The 19705-nt window shown below is 38.7% G+C and overlaps 1 protein-coding gene across 1 annotated transcript in view; it reads right to left on the bottom strand.

Annotated features, from left to right (window-relative positions):
• Positions 1 to 19705, bottom strand: part of ST8SIA1 (ST8 alpha-N-acetyl-neuraminide alpha-2,8-sialyltransferase 1) — a 122620-nt gene that overhangs the window by 60853 nt on the left and 42062 nt on the right. The window contains exon 2 of the mRNA XM_024575697.4: positions 11613 to 11757. Coding sequence (XP_024431465.1) covers positions 11613 to 11757 — 145 coding nt within the window. The remainder of the gene's footprint in view (positions 1 to 11612; positions 11758 to 19705) is intronic.

Genomic DNA, 19705 nt, shown 5'->3' with positions numbered 1-19705 from the left:
CAAAAACCCTGACTCCAAACTCAATGTTTGTTCCACTAGAATGTAGTAAGAATTAAGACATTTTTTAAACTATAATTAATGTGCAATTACTTAGTAATGCAGCATACCGTTAAACTTTTCATCCGAATTAACTGAATAAGCACCTGACCTAGCAAGAACAGGATCAACTGCCTCCTAATTAGCCATTAATTAGTACTAACAAAGATTGTCTCATACATAACTGTTCTACTTTAAAGTAAAGAAATCAAGCGGAGAATATTCTCTTTGAGAATACCTAGCTCTGGCTGCTTTCCCTCCACCCCAACCCCCACTTTATAAAAAGCATCCATGATCCTTTCTTGTGAGATAATGGAAGGAAGTTTCCAGAGCATCCCCTTCTTCCAGCACTGCTCCCTTCACCATCTCTCAGGACTCCCCCCACACAAGCCTCCAGTCAGCTGGTTTTATAGCCTCTACATCCCCAACTCATACTCCTGCCTGTGCTTATTGCACCCTACCTGCGTGGCTTATCATCTCCCTTTTCTTTCATAGGGTGACCCACATAGATCAAAATCACTCTGAAATGCATATTAAAGATTCATATTTTTGGTCTCACTTAAGCCCTCTTGAAACAGAACCTCTGGGTAGAGCTCAGAAGGTTGAAAAGTGTGCCTACACAAGTTGTGTTCATGGGTAAGTTTGGGACCCACCAGATCCTACCACTTCTCAAATGCGGCCTAAGGTTCCCCTTCCCAGAACTTTTCCTGACCAGTCTCATCTACTGGGATCGGCATTCACAATCCTGCCCATTGTCACAGAGAAACAGACCGCACTAACTGTCACTCCCTCTAACAAGGCACTCTAGGCACTGAGCACTTGGAACCATGTGCTAGCCAATGTTTTTCTGTATGTGCTCATCATCCACAAAGGGAGAATGAGCTGTTCAAGGGTATGAATCATGTCCTCAATTATGTATTATGACCACAGTAAGTACATAGATGTTTTCACTGATTAATTAATTGACCCCCAAATGCCAGGAATATAAGCAAACAAAGCAAATCTGTTCACTTTCCAGACCACTGGTATGAAGACTGAGGATGCACAGACGAGCTAGAGGAGTCTGGAACATAAGACTTGCAAAATCAAATACCTACAGATCCCAGGCAGAGAGCATAAGCTAGTGGAAGGAAGACAATAAGGACCACGGTTAACAGAGGAAAGGACCAAACCAAAGAGATCAGGAATTTCTTATACCCTGTTGATGGGCAAGGGATATTCTGATTTTCCTTTCTGATTGATACTAAAAACCCAGATTTTTATGTGAAATCTCGTAGTTTTTAATATGGGAAATAGAGTTCAAATGATTTTTTTAAACAATAGAAGTCAAAATATATCTCATGTCCAATTTTGGCTTGCAGGTAGCCAATATGCATTTCTTACTCCAGAACTCAGGCAGGGCCCTGGAGGACTTATATTTATTCAAAGAGTGGGAGGTTAGAGATGAGTGTAAATCTTAAATTATTTGAAAACATGCAGAAAAATACATGTTTTAGGGAATTTTTAGCCAACAATTTAGAGAGATCCTCTTCTCCTTGCCAGGCTCAAATGAAATAACTGGTCCTCTCAAAAGGCTGTTTGTGATAAATTCAGGATTTTCCTGGCTGGTGTAGGCCAGTGGATTGAGTGTGGTCCTACAAACCAAAGGGTCACCGGTTCGATTCCCAGTCAGGGCCTATGCCTGGATTGTGGGCCAGGTCCCCAGTAGGGGGCAACCACACATCTTCCTACAAAACCTTCCATTTGCCAGAAGAATGCTGTACAATTCATGAACTGCCTAATAAAGCTAATTAGATCTTCAAATTTACTCAGTTGAATTTTGTTTTTTAACAAAATTTAAAATAAAAAATTTGTGTTTCCCTCAGGCACTCTCTTTTTAAAGATGTGACATTATTTATGACATTTTATTGCCACTACTTTTATTAATATGATAATAGTATGCCTTTCTCCCTAAGGTTCCCTAGCCCTCAGTTCATCCACCTCACATCTTAAAAATCCTTGCTAACTAGTTATTTCCCTCAACCCAAGTCTTCATCTTCTAAATCCTACCTTATCTCTATCTGTTCATAACACAGAAGGTTAACAATGAAACTATCACATGCCTTCAGAACTTGATGACTGCTATTTACTTTGAATTTTTGACCTGTTATATTCTTCCTTCTAAACTGTGCGGATCATTTTGTTACTTCTGTTTCAGGGCCACTTCTATGAACTGTGATTATAATCTGAAAAGGATGTTTTAGAGAATTCAGTTATGTCCTTTACTAATTTCCAGAAAAGTCACAAAGTTTTCAAGTCAAAGGATAATTGTTCTAACTGACAATACCACACACAAGTCTGGTGTCCATCTGGCTGAATGTTTTTCCTGGTTAGAGTTCCAACGGGTTAAAAAATTACTAGTCTCTGGCAAGAGGGTCTTTAGCATGTATATTGGTTGTTTTGTTTACTAAACATATTGGCTCTGCAGTGCTACAAAGATTAAAAAATCTTTTCCTCCATCAGCTGAACCAAGATCACTTGAAAACAAGCAGGAAGCTGTTTGCTAATTTGAAAGATGATGGTTTATACTACTTGTGACTTCAAACTTCAAATACCACAAATTCATTTTGTGGAAAAATTGGTGCAGGACTATCTGATACTTAGGAGATTCAAAAAAAGAGAGCACCAGGGCCTCAACAGAGGGCCCTAGTGTTGGGATGCCACCTCGTGGCAGGGAGGAGACTCAAAAGTCACCCCTTCTTTGACTCCATCACTCTTTCCACCCTTTCGTTCTGGTTGGGCAGAGGGCAAAGCCTGGCTGAGTTGACATCTCTGACAGTGATTTTGAATCTTCAGAAAGATCAGTGATTTCTCCATCTTGGTGTTTTGCAAGATTGATTTCATTGCAATACCTGAGACCCTGTATTGATAAATAACCACACTATGGCAAAGCACAGATGTAGTAACAAAATGGGCTCATTGTAACCCTGTTTAACCACTTTCACGGTCTTTCCTTAAAGGCTTCACTCTGACACAGTCATTCTGAGGTTTCCTATGTGGGCTGCTTCCAATGTGTAAATGTTCCCCTCTACTCTCTAACAATGAACTCCAACTCTCTCCATATTTACACCAAAGCAAAGGACATGCTCAATGGGTTGACAATGCTAACAAATATGAAAGGGAATTTCTGATGTATAAAATCCTTGTTTTATATTTAATTTCAACTCGGATTTTATTTTGTAGATTCTTGATTTAACTCAATGTTATGGCTTGTACAGAAGAGCTGTATTTTTTTCCTGAGTTCATAAATATCATTGGCCTTTGAGTTCAAATAAATGCTCTAACAATCCCCATCTCAGGCATCTGGAAGCGCCTGCCGACTGCAGTTCCTTCAGTTCTCAGTGAGCTGGTGGATTCCGAAGTCTACACCAGGCCATAACACAAAATAGGAAATTCTTAAGTTATGGGTCTGCAACTGACGGTACTTTCTGAATATACTATCATCAGAATAGATTAGACCCAAAATGTATATAAAATCAGAGTAGATTGAACCCTAGGAAGAGAAAAATTTAAGCGAAATAATCCAGTGGTGTATATTTTATATTTTATAAAGAGCTGTTAGCCAGTGCTTTAGTGATAGAGACCACTTCAGGTAAAAAGATTATTGAATTATTTTTATTTGCAACTGCCTTTTTCTCAGCACTTTTTTTTTCTTAGCAAAGAGAAGACTGAGTCTAGGTAGACAGGAGAAATAAAATTTAGCAAGAAGAATCCTATGCATTGTAGTTTTCAGAGTATCAAATGTCAGTTCTCCTTGAAAAGCAATTCTGCTTCCATTATAGGTAACAGATCTTGACCCACACCCCACCTATTCTGAATTTTTCCACCACACTTATCCTATTTTTCTGACAAGCTGCTAATATATTGTCTTAATTAACAATTTGCCCAGATTCTTTCCTTCACTTAGCTTCTGCTCCCTCCATACTGTCAGACACAGGAGCTAGACACAGGAGAAGACACAGAGCTAGACACAGGAGGAGGCAAGAGCCTAATGTTGCTGTCTTAAAGAATAAAAGCTGCTTCATCAGGCCTACTTCTCAACCTCTGTGTATATCTGAGCCCCAGCCTGAGACATCTGTGGATCCAGCTTGAGCCCTGGGAAATGAGAGTCAATGCTGGCTTCGGGGGCATGTTTTAAGGAGTGGCCCCCCATAGCTGTGGGAACCAGCATCAAGTGCTTCTAGCCCTGGCTTTGAGGTGTGGCTCTGGTAACTTGGCACTGTCTTGTTTCCAGAACACAGCCCCAAGGTTGTCCTTCCTGGTGCCCAGCTCATACCCAGTTCCAAAATTGTGCTTCAGCCTTGTTCTCAAAAACAGTTCCTAATTTTAACCCCAAGGCTGGGGATCCCCACCTTGTTCCTTTGAAGTCCTGACTTGATTACTTCTCAAGCTTCTAGAAGGGGTAGGTCCTGCCTTCTTTTGACCAGTACCTCCTGGAAGCTGCCAGTTGCTAAAACTGCCAGGCTAGTGGCTCAGAATTTGAAGTCAATTGCTGTTTAAACTGGATCTCCGTGTATAGCTCCACCCTCCCTCATTCTTCATCTCTGAATTGTGCCTACTATAGGCACATCTTGTTAGCGCTTATCATCTTCTGATTAGAATCTAAATACCCTTTCTGGCTACTGGCTGGACTTCCTTTTGGCCCCCACTGCTAAGCTCACTCCTCTGTCCTATTCCCATCCTACCCCTCCTCCACTCTGTGAGGCAAATCTACCCAAACTTCTCCACCCTGCATTTAATAGGGTATGATAGTCAGGCCATGAGGGATGACAAGAATTTATGCTCTCAGCCATATGGTCAAAAGATTACAAGTCAATGGACAGAAGAAAATGAGTGAATTGATTTGAACAGATACACATATTAAGAAAATGTTTTCGGTACTCCTTTGTATCTTTTTTACTATTTCCTGGTCAAATTAAGCCACAGAAAATTTCACTGTTAATATACCTTTCTATAAATTAATCAGATATATCTCTATGAATCTAAGAGATCTCTAATAGAGTTAAGAAGTACAAATGAGCATATCAATAGCATAAATAAAAACAGAGGCTTCCTGGTATGCAAACAAATGCTCAAAACTGTATCAAAATAAGATGGAAATTTCTTTCTACACCTGGACCTTTGCCAGCAAGAAAGACCAAGATGAAGAAACCAACTGAAGGGGGGTAAAAAATAAGGCGATACCAGCTTTTTCTGCAGCAACTCACCCTGTCATATCACCAAAACTAAGAAGAAAATGTTATATGGAACATTAAGAGCTCCTAAAAAAATGTTGTCACTCCATTAGACCTACGGGATGAGATTTGACTCAGGGGTAATTGGTGCCATGCACCCTTTTCCCCAGGAAGCCTCAAGCCTGAGCATAATCAGTCTTCGTACTACATTGACTGTACACTGTCAATGTAGTGTACACACTGTCACATATTTTTAAAAGGTCTACACCACGACAAGAGAAACCATTCCTTACATGTTATTTTCATTTTGTTCCCAACCATAGATAACCTGTCAATTTTGACTACACAAAGGTCTTGATTTGTAATTATTTTCTAAGTTTGACAGACAAGGCATCTAATAGTTTATCCTCAGCCCCTCTCTGGGGCAACAACACTGTACTGCCTCTCTTCTAATCATTTGCTTTCCTTTCCTACAAAGACAACAGGTATTTGGACACCTGTGATGACCCATTCTCCTCATCTTGGTTGCAGAGCAATCTGAAGAAGAGTTGATATTAAATCATTGTTCACATGTGCGGTCTTTATTCACTGGAAATTAATAATTTACCTCACACTGCACTTTGAGTTTATCATGATTATTTTCCATCTATAATGATACAAGTGTGCAATTGGCAGAGTCTGTAGTATTCTCTATTACTACTTTATATTTCCCTGAATCCCAGACTCAGGAGGCTGATTTCTCACTGCTAGCTGGCCTGGAAAATTTTATTTCACCCATTTTCTAGTGGTGTTTTTTCCCCCTAACAGTTCCTGGTAGTACCAAAACGCCAAGGAAATACTTTTGTGCCATAAATGCCTTAGCAGAGAATAACAGTAACATTATTATATGTTTGTATAGTGAGTTCATTACAAAGCATTTTTACACGCATATAATCTCATTTCAGCTTTGTTTCTCCTAATAGCACTGAAACCTAAAAACCAGGTACTAACAGTCTTAAAATGAAAAATTACAAAACTCAGGCTGAAAACAGTTACATTACTTGTCTGGGATCATACGTGTCATCACAGAATAGCCAGGTCTAAAACCCAGATCTTTAGACTCCATTCCCTACATAGTTCTCTAATGCTGGCATTTGGCTAAGAGTGATAGAGTAAATGATCTGAATTATTGAATGGTAGTGAAACCATTTTCCAGAGTCTTATACTAAAGAAACAGTGAGCAAAGAATATTTTTGCTTTCCTTTGAAAATCTAGATCTCTGTATTATAGATGTCTAAATAATATAACTGGTCGTATTTGTCCTTTTAACGTGGACCACTAGGGAGCTCAAAGCCAACGGAAACTATTGTGTTGTACAGGATCTTATAGCCTGCATATCTACACTCTATTTTTCTCTGTCAAATAGCTACAAAAGAATTTTCTTCAATTCTAAGAGTATTCATATAAGAGAGGTGAAAAACCTTAAAATAGTTTCAGGGTAACTGGGTGATAAAAATAAACAACTGATCCACTGGAACCCACGTCTCTGAAAAAATAATAACAATAAAACTTCTGAAATCAGTCCCGGTTTCATATCCCAGCCCTTCTACCTTCCTGCACTAGAATCTTCAATAAGTTATGTAACCCTTTTCAGCCTCAGCTTCATCCATCTATGGCAGGCAATAATGAAAACCACACAGAGTTGTTATATGGATGGAGTGATTAACATGCAAAGAAATTGAGGCAGATAGTACAGGCTGACATAGGTAGTACATTTGCCTAGAGCTGAAATACTGAAAGTACCAGCCTTTCTTGCAACTACCTCTGCCCATGTGATTTAGTCCTGACCGATGACACATCAACAGGAGTCTGTCCATATTTCCTCTTCTGTTTCCTCCGTCTTTCTACTGAAATCCTGGACCAAAACTGGAGATTCTTTTGCCACCAGGATGTTTGAGCAGGGAGACGGGGACCTGAGAGCTCGATGGCACTGTATATTTGTCATCCAGCCCTGAACTGCCACCTCCTAATTCACCATTGCTTGAGGAAAATATGCACCTGTTTGGCTAAGCCCGTGTCAGGTTTCTGTTATAAAGTAGCCAGACACTAGCCCGACAACATGAACCTTATACATGCTTAACAAAGGTTATTTGTCAATAATCTTTAACAGACATTAGTCCCCTTAGTTTCCTTCTATTCAAAAAGATACATGGTTAGGAAAATGATTACAATAATATTAGTAAATTAAAAAGCAAGCTACTAAATGCTGTAGATCATATAGTATGGTCCAAATTTCCTTAGGATGGGTGGGGGAGCAACTGCTGTGAGACTCAGGGATATTCAGGAGCTCAGAGGATTCATTTTAACAAAGTCACTTTGACAAAACTACCTCAAAATTTCCTGCTGGGTTGTTTATGGCCCAAGAGCACTGTAGGTCCAGACGGAGTGGAACATGTCAGGGAGCTTATGGTGACCAGAGGAGCTGGAAACGAGTGTGCACTGGGGATGCATTACTGGTGTTTTGTGATTCTTTACATATGGCCTTGGGTAGCTATTCTAAGGGAAAATGACTAGTCTAGTCTGTGATTTATATCACATGACTACTCAGCACAATGTAAGAGAATGATGAGCCAACCATGTTTTTATGATACCAAAAGGAAATATATTTCAAATTATATCAGCACAGATGTGGTTTCTAACCTTCCTGCTACACCCTCGCTCATTTCTAAGAAAATTTATGCTCTTACTGAGCATAAGTGTTTTAGGCCAAAATAGCATTCATTCAGTAATATCTACAGATATGGGGCCGTGCAGGGTTAAAAGGGACAGTTCCTGGCAAAGCAGGAAGGAGTGGACCACAGGGGATGGGGAGAGTCACATAGTGGAAGACCATCACACTGTCCCCTCCAAACACACACAGAATATTCTAGAAAACCTATGTGAGGGTTAAAATTCTGCCCTTCATGCCTAATAATATTTAATAAATACTTCACCAAAATACAGTTATACAGCCATTTGGAAACAGTGGCCTTGATATGTGTTGCTTAGTCTCAATAGTGCAGGCAAGGGCACTGCAGTTGTCCAGCCCAGGTGCAACACAGAAAGGGAGCCCTTGGCAAACGTGAGCAGCTGGAAGTGAGCATCTGCGTCAGAAGCACTGCACTAGGCACAACATTGAACAATTGTTCTTGTTCCTCAAAAGCTCACAAGACAAGCTCTGTGAGATCAGCAGAGAAGGACTTTAAGAAAACTGTAATAATTTGTTACACAGATAACTTCACATGAGAGAACTGAATAAATTTGATAACAAAGCTATGGGGTGTCATGGGAGGCCCAAATAAGAGCTACTAGTTGTAATTAAGGAGATTCGGTGTGTCATCTCAAAGTGCCCATCGTCTCAATAGGACCCTCCTGGACCTGCCACACTGTCAGGACCTGCTAACTCACAACACACAGAGCATCTTGAATAGCATGCTGGCAACCACCACCACCACCACCACAACAAAACAGTGGATAACAGTAAGCAAAGGAATTAAAACAATAATAATGATGGCTAATATATATTGAGCATTTGGGGGGAAATGTAATACTATATAATTAAAATAAGTATATTAAAATATATAACTAAAGGTGTGATATAAAATTATACATCTGAGTTAGAGCATGAATGATATGGCATGATTTTGCTGAAACTCCGGGAAAGGGTCTATGGCCATACCACCCTGAACGCACCCGATCTTGTCTGATCTCAGAAGCTAAGCAGGGTCAGGCCTGGTTAGTACTTGGATGGGAAACTCAGGGAAAGGAGGGACACTTTGTTTAAATGACAACATTTAGCCCAGCCCACTCACCCACTTTTCTGTCTAATCAGCAGACATACAACTTCTTCCCAGGAGAAACATGAAGGAAGCACATCAATTAACTGGCAACTTAGCTTCCTGAGCTCAAACTAGAAATGTTTCACTAAGAAGTAACAGTGTGGTAAGAGAATGGGGATATACTCCATCCTTCTTGGTGTTGCAAACTGATTTTGCAGGATTTCTGTAAGTTCATTTGTCATTTCAGAATCTCAGCAGAAAAATACACAACTATTTTAAAAATGTACTCATTGAACTGATTCAGCCATTTGTGTTGCCTGCACGCACACACACAGAGATGGAATAACTTCTGCTTCCTAAGAAAAAAAGCAATTGTTATCATCAGTAAATGATTCCTTGGTCTTTCAAATGGCACAAGAGGCACACTGTTCTGTGCACACACTTAAAAATGAAGTGTTTCCTGCTATCCTCCTGCTGTGACTGACAGATAAGATGGGAAGCTAGTTTGTATTTCTTTAACTGTCTCTTTTCTTCAAATCTGTTTTCCAGCACAAAGTTAGAAGTTGGTTTGTCTGACCAAAAGTCCTCATGTATACAAAGCCTACTTTGGATTTCTTTAAATTTTTTTTCCATTTGATGAGCTGTTAAAGCAATTGCTTCCTTATCTCTTCTTCAATTCATAGTGCGTTGATAACAGGTTTTGAACAAAAAGGCTACTATAGATTGGCTTGTTCACCCTCTAGTCCATCCTTTTTCTAGCTCCCTGCTGAAGCTTGATTTAAAAATTGCCTCTCCCGGACCGCTAAACTACTCTTGTTCCAGATGCAAATGACTCGTACCTATCAGATGCACTTGAGGGAGATTGGGAAGGAGGGGGTGAGTTGGAACCCATCTTCCTGGCCCTGGCTCTGTTGGAGGCAGTTTTGGCCACACTAACGGCAGTAGCAGCTGGGGTTTTCTAATCCCTAAACCAGTTACTGCTGTAGGACTAAGTAATTCCAAGAGCCACCTCCTGACTCCCATGTCTCCATTCTCCTAATGATTTTTAAGTGCCTAATTCCCAGTATGAAATATCTTCCTGTGAAAACACCTAGGAAGACTTCTGTTCCTTGCCTTACACCTTGACTAATATAATTATATTCTTCATTTCCCCATCTGAAGATGCAACCAAAACAACATTAATACCTAACACTTACAGAACGCTTTGTAGTTTACAAAGTACATGCACATGAATTATCTACACAAATCCTGACCCCAACCTCTGAGAGGTGGTGGGACGAGCTGCTCTTCCCACCGCACAGATGAGAAAGCTAAGTCTCAGGAGAATTAGGTGCCTTAGCAAGGCATTTACTTAGTGAGAAATGGAGCCAAAACTCAATCCCACATTTTATGACTGTTTTTTTCTTTTTTCTTTTTCTTTTTTTAAATTGTAGCTGACATAAAAAAGGATAGTAGTTTCAGGTGTACAACCCAGTGATTTTGATTCCTAATCATGTCCTTCGACACTAGAAAGCCTCCTAAGGGCAAATGAAAAAGAACAAGCACATGAACACTGGCAATGATTAAACCTTCTATTTCCTATGGAAAAATAAAAACTAAAAAATAATTTGTAAGTACACTCATTTTAATGGTTTTACATTAAATCAGATTAAAACACCTAAGGACAAAATGGGCTATTTCATAGAGTATGACTTTGGATCCAGGAAAGTCTGTGCCCCAACTTTATAAGATCACTCTTTTGAAGACTTTTTGCTGTTAATACAGATACATAAAAGGTTCCATCACATTTTCCAACTCTGCCCATGAATTCTCCTTCTGCACAACCATCTGGCCAAACCAAGAGTGGGTAGAAGATTTGGGGAGGCCAAGACTCATTTCTCCATTTCTGCCTAATGGCAATTTCACCTAAGATCTACCCCCTATTCAACTTGGGCTCCCCAAAAGGAAGATTTCCTTTTTCCCCACTTGCTATATAGATATAGTTTATTTTTTATAACTTAGTAAAACATTTTTTTTCAATGCTCAAGAAACCAAGAAGAAAAGCAGTAAGTAAGCAGAGATTGTTTTAGACAACTTGAAAAGTGGTCCAATTCTTTCTTTCCATATCCACCTCTCCTCCACTTAGTATCAGTAGTCTAACCAAAGGGTGAAGATTCAAGAGCTCTGAGAAGCAAAACTGTTGATCATATGGTCCTCAGTCCCTGCGAACATCAGCCTGAAGAAAACACAGTACTGCAAGTCTTTGAGATCATTCCACAGCCAACCTCAAAATACTGGAATTCCACAATTCCCTGTCTTTGCTTCCTTCTCTGCTTGCTTCCTTCAGTCTCATATGACCGAAATCAGAAAAGATAGGAAAACTATTACTTTATAGCATCTTAACTCTGCTCTTGCATCAAAACATTATGTGATTCCTTCACAAAAAAATAAGAACTATACAGAAAAACATTTAAAATTAAGAAGAGAAGAAGGAAGACGAAAAGAAGAAGATCTGATTAGACAAATTTAATGATATCTTTCATATAAAATCAAGAGTATATGGAAAGGCAAGAAGCTCTATACTAACCTGGGGAAAGAGAGAATAAGTTGAATTGTCAATGGTGAATGAGTATAAAAACTCCCCATCATACCACATGCTCTTCCCCATAGGAGAATTCATTTTAGTCATAGCAAAGAGATGGGCGGGGTCACAGCAGTCTTCCATCTGTTTCCTAGGAGAGAAAAGAGAGAGAAAAAAGAACAGCAGGTTAAGTGAGCAGCAGACTCATTCATTTGTCATTCCCACAGAGATGTGCAGCCTCACCTCGGTGCCAACTCACAAAAGCATCTGTGTCTCCAGGGTGATTAGACTACTATTAATTCATTCTTCCAGCCACCAGAATGCATGACTGGAATTTTTCATAGTAAAAAAAGTTTAGGAAAAACACATCAGGTCTCAGATGCAGATGAAATATATCCAAAGGTAGAAATAATCATCATAATTGCATATTGATTGATTGATTTCAACATCCAGTTCCAGAAGGTGGCTAACTTTGGAAACTGTTGAGATATTCGGCTACAGCAGAAATGCATCTTACGTGATTTAGCAATCAGGTACTTAGGTTCAGTGACGAGGGACTTTACAGGAGCCATGGGGAGTAGAGAATGCATACAAGGGGCCAAAAGAGGGTGCACCCCCCATCTAGAGACAAGATTAAAGAACGACTCCTGGGAAACTTAAAAATAGAAGCAAAATGAGATGGGTGATATGATTTCAGACACTGGTGAAGCAACCTGTCTTCTAACTGGTAAACCTCATGGGGTTTTTTGAGTTCTCATTTTGTCTGAACTCTAAGCAGTGCTCAACACAGTTGAGCACCATGACCTCTGCGAAGGTCTCCTCACTCCCTTAGTGTCTAGAACAGCAGGATCTCCTGAGTCACTTCACCCTTCTGTGCAGGCTGCTCCTCTACTTGGCCCTCCAATGTAAGCTCTGATAATGTTCTACAGGCCAGTCTTTATATTCTCCTCTAATCAGAAGCCTGTCAAAAACCAATGTTGTTTACTCACTGAGCTTTCCTGAGTGAAAGAGCATACTCCCAGTCCCACCTCTAGAAGAACCTGCTGACATAAACCACTCCTGAAGACAACCCCACAGACACATGCTTGCTCAGACATTTTTGTACCCATGGAACAGAAGCTCACAGCTGAAATGGGACGGTAACATGGAACACTGGTTCAAATCCTGACTCTGCCATTTACTAACTCCATGACTGAAGAATGTTACTGGGCTTCAGAACAGGCGTCAGAGACTGTTTCTAAGAATTCACTGAGAATGTGCAGGTGGAGAAAACATAGTAAAAGGTCAATACAGGTTCAATAACCCCAACCTCATTATAGAGATGAATAAACTAACTCAGTGTTAGGCCACAAAACAAGTCTTAGCAATTCAAAAAGCCTGAAATGGACTAAGTATCTTCTCTGACCACACTGGCATAAAACTAGAAATCAATAACAACAGAAAAACTAGACAATTCACGAACACATGGAAATTAAACAACACTCTACTGTACAATCAATGGATCAAAGAAGAAATTAAAGTGGAAATTAAAAAAGTAAAAAAAAGTCTATTGATACAGCCCTGACTGGTATAGCTCGGTGAGTTGGACGTCGTCCTGCAAACCAAAAGGTCACTGGTTCAATTCCCGCTCAGGACACATGCTTGGGTTGCAGGCCACATTATCTGGTTGGGGGCATGCGAGAGGCGATTGATTGATGTTTCTCTCACACATTGGTGTTTCTCCCCCTCTCTTTCTCTCTCCCTTCCCTTCTCTCTAAAAATAAATAAATAAAATCTTTTTTAAAAAGTTTATTGATATAAACAAAATGGAAATATAACATCCTAGAACCTGTGGGATGTAGCAAAAGTAGTTCTAATAGGGAAGTTCATAGCAATAAATGCCTACATTAAGAAGAAAGATCACAAATAAACAACCTAACTCCATACCATAAACAATTAGAAAAAGAACAAACTGAACCTAAAATTGGAAGAAGAAAGGAAATCATATAGACTACAGCAGAAATAAACATAATAGAAAACAACAGAAAGTATCAATCAAAGTAAGATTTGCTTATTTGAAAACATGAACAAAACTGACAAACCCTTAGGAACAACCAAGGAAAAAAGAAAAAGAACCCAAACCAACAACATATAAATGAAAAATGAAACTTACAACTGATACCACAGAAATTCTAAGGATCCCAAAAGGCTGCTATTACCAACAATATGCCAACAAATTGAACAATCTATAAGAAATGACAAAATTCCTAGAAACACACAGTTTACCAAGACTGAATCAGGAAAAATAGAAAAATCAAAGTAGACCAATTACTAATAAGGAGATTAAATCAATAATCAAATACCTCCCAACAAAGAAAAACCCAGGAACAGATGGCTCCACTGGTGAATTTACCAACATTTAAATATGACCAAACACCAATCCTTCTCAAACTCTTCCAAAAAAAGCAAAGAGGAGGAAACATTCCCAAACTCATATTATGAGGCCAGCATTATCCTGATGCTAAAACCAAAAAAACAAAAAAAGATACTACTAAAAAAAAGAAGCACAGGCCAAAAATCCCTCATAAATATAGATCCAAAAACTCTCAGTAAAATACTGGCAAACTAAAGTTAACAGCACATTAAAAAAAATCATACACCATGCTCTAGGATTTTTCCCTGCAATGCAAGGATGGTTCACCATATGTAAATCAAGCAATGTGATAGACATTGATTAAAAAGAAAGAAAAAAAAACATATGATCATCCTAATAGACACCAAAACAAAATTCAAAATCCATTTAAAATAATAATTAAAAAAACCACTTTAAAACATTAGGTATAAAAGGAAAATACATCAACATAATAAAGGCCACATACGACAAGCCAACACTTAACATCATACTCCATGGTGAAAGGTTGAAAGCTGTTCCTCTAAGATCAAGAACAAGACAAGAGTTCCCACTCTCACCACTGGTAACATAGTCCTAGAAGTCCTAGCTCGAGCAATCAGGGAAATAAAATGCATCATATTGGAAAAAAGGAAGTAAAATTGTCTCTGTTTGCAGGTGGTATGATTTTTATACCAATAAAATCCTAAAGACTCAACAAAGAACAATTAGGTCTAATAAGTGATTCCAGTTAAGCTGCAGAATACAAAATTAACATACAAAAGCCAGTGGTGTTTCTATACACTAACAATAAATTCTCTGAAAATAAAAAAAGAAATTGATCCCATTTACAACAGCATCAAAAACAATAAAATGCTTAGGAATGAACTTAACTAAGGAAGTGAAAGATCTCTAAAAACTGCAAGACATTAATGAAAAAAATGAAAGAATACACAAATAAATGGAAGGGTATCCCGTGTTCATGGATCAGAGAAATTAATATTGTCAAAATGGCAACACTACCAAAAGCCATCTACAGATTTGTGAAAGTCAACCTAAGTAGGGCCATTTTAAAATGGAGCCAAAGCAGCATAGGAAATGTAGTCAATAATATTGGAACAGCTATGAATGGGGCAGGTGGATGCTGGATATAGCAGGGGGAACACTTTGTAAAGTATATGATTGTCTAGCCACTATGCTGTGCACTTGAAATTAATACAAATAATATGGAATGTAAACAGCTATTTAACAAAAAAGTTTTAAAAAATAAGTGAATAAAATTCACTTGAGTTAAAGGGCTATGAAAATGTGAAATAGTAATCACTATCATTTAAAGGAAATGGAGAGGTTAATACTTAGATTCTTTCAACATGTACTTCTTCCTACCTTTTTAGAACACTTCCTGGAAAATATAAGCCCCTGAGGGTTTTTATTCATCTCTCAAATTTAATGTAGCAGTGTTGGCAGACTATAGATTGCCACCTGTTTTTGTAAATTAAAAAAACCCCACCATATATAAATTATTTCTCAATAAAACTGAAAATAAATTCCCTGGGTTTCCAGTGCCTACTGTGGACTCTGAAATCCAGACCCCTCCATGACCCAGCCTCTCCTCTTTATCATGATCTTCACCTTGGTAACCTAACCAAGGCCATATGGTGGCACAGCTCAGCTTTAAACCCTGACCTAACTCCAAGGACCCTGGACTTAACCAATACACTCAATGCCCCATTACTCTATCCCACTTGAACCTTGTGTGTTTCCAGGGCTATCTCCCTTACTGCCTCTGATAGCAGGGACTACGTCTGGTTCATCAGCTAAGAAATGGTTTATAGAAAGATGTTCTTATTGAGAGTGGTCTAGATAATTTGGACAAACTATCCCATCAAAAACAATTAGAGGTCCTGGCTGGGTAGCTCAGTTGGTTAGAGTATCGTCCTGATATGCCAAGGTTGCAGGTTCAATCCTGGGTCAAGGCATATACAAGAATCAATGAATACATAAATAAGTGGAACAGCAAGTTAATGTCTGTCTGTCTGTCTCTCTCTCTTTCAAATTAGTAAATTCAAAACATAATTAGAAAAGCTGGAAAAGAACAAAATCATTTTGAGAGCATCTGAGAACTAACAAGGAGTAAAAAAAATGAGGTCAAGATCTAGGAGAATAAAGAAGCTTGGGAAGGGCAGTCCCACATTTAGGACCCCTTTGTTAGAAGGGCCTCTGGTGGTGGTTCTAGAAGAGGCAGCTGAAAGGCCGAAAAGCTGAGCAAAATTTCCAAAAGACTTGTGGAACTGGGGACATGAAAACTGGAATTCAAAGGATGTCAAGGAGCTACCTCCCTGATAAACTCCCTTGGCTTTTTGGTTGGTATAAATACCTTACAAGTATGTGTATACTAGAAACAGACCAGCCCTTGAAGGAACTGAAGCCCCACTTTGAATGATCTCAATCTCTGACTGGACTGAGATCATTCAATTATACCTCTCGCTGTCCGAAGATAACATCATCTTAGTCCTCAACTGTCTTCTCGATTTTCAGAAACAATGTCTGGCATATAATTAAAACCACCCACATATAACAAGGGAACAAGAAAATATGATTACAAATTAAGAGGAACAAAATGCACAATAATATGCACAAAACAGGGATAACGATAATGAAGTTTTCAGACAAGCATTAAAATAATTGTGCTTAATATGTTTGAGGAAACAAAAGATTGTGAATTTTAACAAACAAATGGAAGCTGAAAGAAGAGAAACATAGGAAGAAGCCATCTGTAAATATTGCTGAAAGGAAAGGCCAAGTTGATGAACCTTGCTTGTTCAATGACCTTCAACTAGTAGACTCTGACACCCGTGCCGAGCCAAGGAAAAATCTTGGGCAATGCAGCATCCTGATGAAGAGCATGGCCCCTGCAGCCAGACTGCCCGCATCTGAACCCTGGCTGTCTCATTTACAACGTGTGCCCTGGAGCAAGTTCCTCAACCTCTCTCAAGTCCTCAACCCTGAGGTGGTAAAAACAGGAATACCTGCTTAGTTAAGAGGACTATGAGTTAGTATTTGTAAAGTTCTCAGAACTGTGCCTGGCTCTATGTTCTATTGTACATAAGTGGTACCGTGTAAATATTTTTTAAATAAAAAGAGGTGAATTCAGTTCAGTAGAGGAGAATGAGAGAATGGAAAATAGATAAACTTAGGAAAAAATACAACATCATTTTTCTGCCAGTGATATTTATAAAAATTTTAAAAGTAATGCAAGGCAGAATAACAAAGCTAAGATTACATGAGAAATCAAATCTTTATAAATTATTTGATGTACTAGCATTTAAAGTGTTAAAGAAAATAACCTTTAAAAACTATATTTGGGAGGGGATAATGGGGGAAAAGGGGGCAAGGTTTTCAGGAACATGTATAAGGACACATGGGCGATTAAATTAAAAAACTATATTTAATTTTCAGTTATTTAATTTCATTTAGACAATGAGATGTTCAGGGAGAAATTGTCCTAGTTGGAAACTTCATACCTTGTTATGAAGAATTAATAGTTAAATGCCACATTTGCCCCTAGTGAATTCATGAGGAAAAAAAGCTCTTAAAAATACCATGAGAAATCATCATGACCCAGTCCTGATAGAGAATTTCTCATATCCCTCTTACCTGCTTTATTCTTCTCTACAGCACGTAACACTATTTTACATTATAGATTTAATTTACAGTTTGCTTATTGTCTGTCTCCCAAATCCCAGAGCATAAACCCTGAGGAAAGGGAATTTTGTCTTCTACTCACTACTAGATCCCCTTCTCCTGAAATGGTGGCTGATTCTCTGAACAGGTATTTAATAAATGTTGATTTAAGAAATAGGAAAGAAAGAAGAAAACATTAAAGAAACAAGAGAATCTCAATGCATGTTTTATTCTCACTAATCAAAATTCAAAATGAAGAAGTCAATTATTCAGTTTTAGTCCGTGGAGACCAAAAAACAAAAGATTGTCAAAATAATTGCTACAGACTGGTAAACACTTCCAGTAGCGGCAGACCCGGGAGTTTTGAGATTTGCTGGCTGACGGACCCCAGGTGTCTCACATTGTGCACTGAACACTAGCCTGACTGAAGCCAGCACCCCTTCAGGAGTGCAGAATTGCAACGCACGGACCACAGGGGCTGGCTGTGCCACCCCAGTGTTTCCTTCACCCAAGTGTCAAACGGTCAAAATTTCACTTCACAATGTTTGGTAAGGTTTGACAAGGCTTCAGATTTAATCTTGTCTCCAAAACCTTCTTTCTATTCCATCAATATCTAACTTCAGTCAGTTATTGATTTTAACATTTGGCTTTTGGCCAGAATGTGTATCTACTGCCATTTCCTCCAAACGGCCAAATCAATAGTCCTTACTGTACACTGTCCTGAGTTGAGTTCCCAAAATTCCCTTTAGACTATCATGTATCAAGTCCTTGGGTTAATGTCACAGAGCCTCGGATTTATTGCTGAAAACAGAGAAGGTTTTCAAACTGAGATCATGTATATAAAGCACCTTGGCACATTATATGGTCTTGATAAATATTCATTTCATTCTCTTTAGTAGTTGGGAACCACATGACTCTGCTCATTTCACAGAATCCTAACATTATTATCTTATTAGATATAATTTTTTAAGTTACCCCCATCCACTCCCAAACACGTCCCAATTTGGATGATAAATTATATGTTCACTCTTTTAAGGGGAGAAGCTAAGCAGTTTGCATCCAGTAAAAGAGGGCTTTTCCTTAAGTGAAGAATCTGATGGCCTGAAAAGAAATCAGAGAAGTTTCTTACTCTAAGTGGCAGAGTCACAATAAGAATTGGTGGAAGGTAAAGATTGGGCTATCACAAAGTTATTTTTTCCCCCAACCTAAAGAAATCTTTGTCTTAAATGATCAGTTTTGAAAGAAGTTTAAATGTCAGGAGTCACTGTTGACTGAGGGCCCAGGATCTAGAACAAGAACTTGCAGGATCTGCCCTGAAGCGAACACACGGTAGGGCCTTGCCCGTGGGGAGGCCGTGGGAACAGCGTCAGCATCACCATCTCTGTGGCAAAGGCAATAGCTTGTGTCCACATAAGACATTCAAAATACACCCTCAATATAGGGTAGAGATTTGTATTCATCTAATTTTTTATTTTATTTTTCAATTACAGTTCACATTCAATATTATTTTGTGTTAATTTCAGGTGTACAGCATAGTGGTAAGGCAACAGTATACTTTACAACACGTTCCCCCCAATATTTCGAGTACCCGCCTTACACCATATGTAGTCATTACAATATTATTGACTATATATCCTACGCTGTACTTTACATCCCCATGACTATTTTGTAACTGCCAATTTGTACTTCTCAACCCCTTCACCTTTCCCACCCAGCCCCCTAACCTCCTTTCCCTCTGGCAACCATCTCCGCTGATCTCCGTGTCCACGAGTCTGTTTCTGTTGTGTTTGGTCATTTATATTGTTCTTTAGATCCCACATATAAGTGAAATTATATGGTATTTGTCTTTCTTTTACTGACTTACTTGCATACATCTAATTTTTCATAAAATTCTCTTAAATGGTGAGTAGAAGTACTTCCATTTGCTTATTGGTAAAAATAATGTTTTCTACAGATAAAAAGTCTTTTCAAAGATTAACCTGCTGGATAATTTGCCAGGACTATAAAAACAGAGAAAAGCAGCTCTTATGTACTACTTCAGACAGCA

The sequence above is a fragment of the Desmodus rotundus genome, chromosome 3 (genome assembly GCF_022682495.2).
Source record: "Desmodus rotundus isolate HL8 chromosome 3, HLdesRot8A.1, whole genome shotgun sequence".
Classification (NCBI taxonomy): domain Eukaryota; kingdom Metazoa; phylum Chordata; class Mammalia; order Chiroptera; family Phyllostomidae; genus Desmodus; species Desmodus rotundus.
Note: the sequence above shows the minus strand (reverse complement) of the source record. Positions and strands in the feature narration are given on the sequence as shown.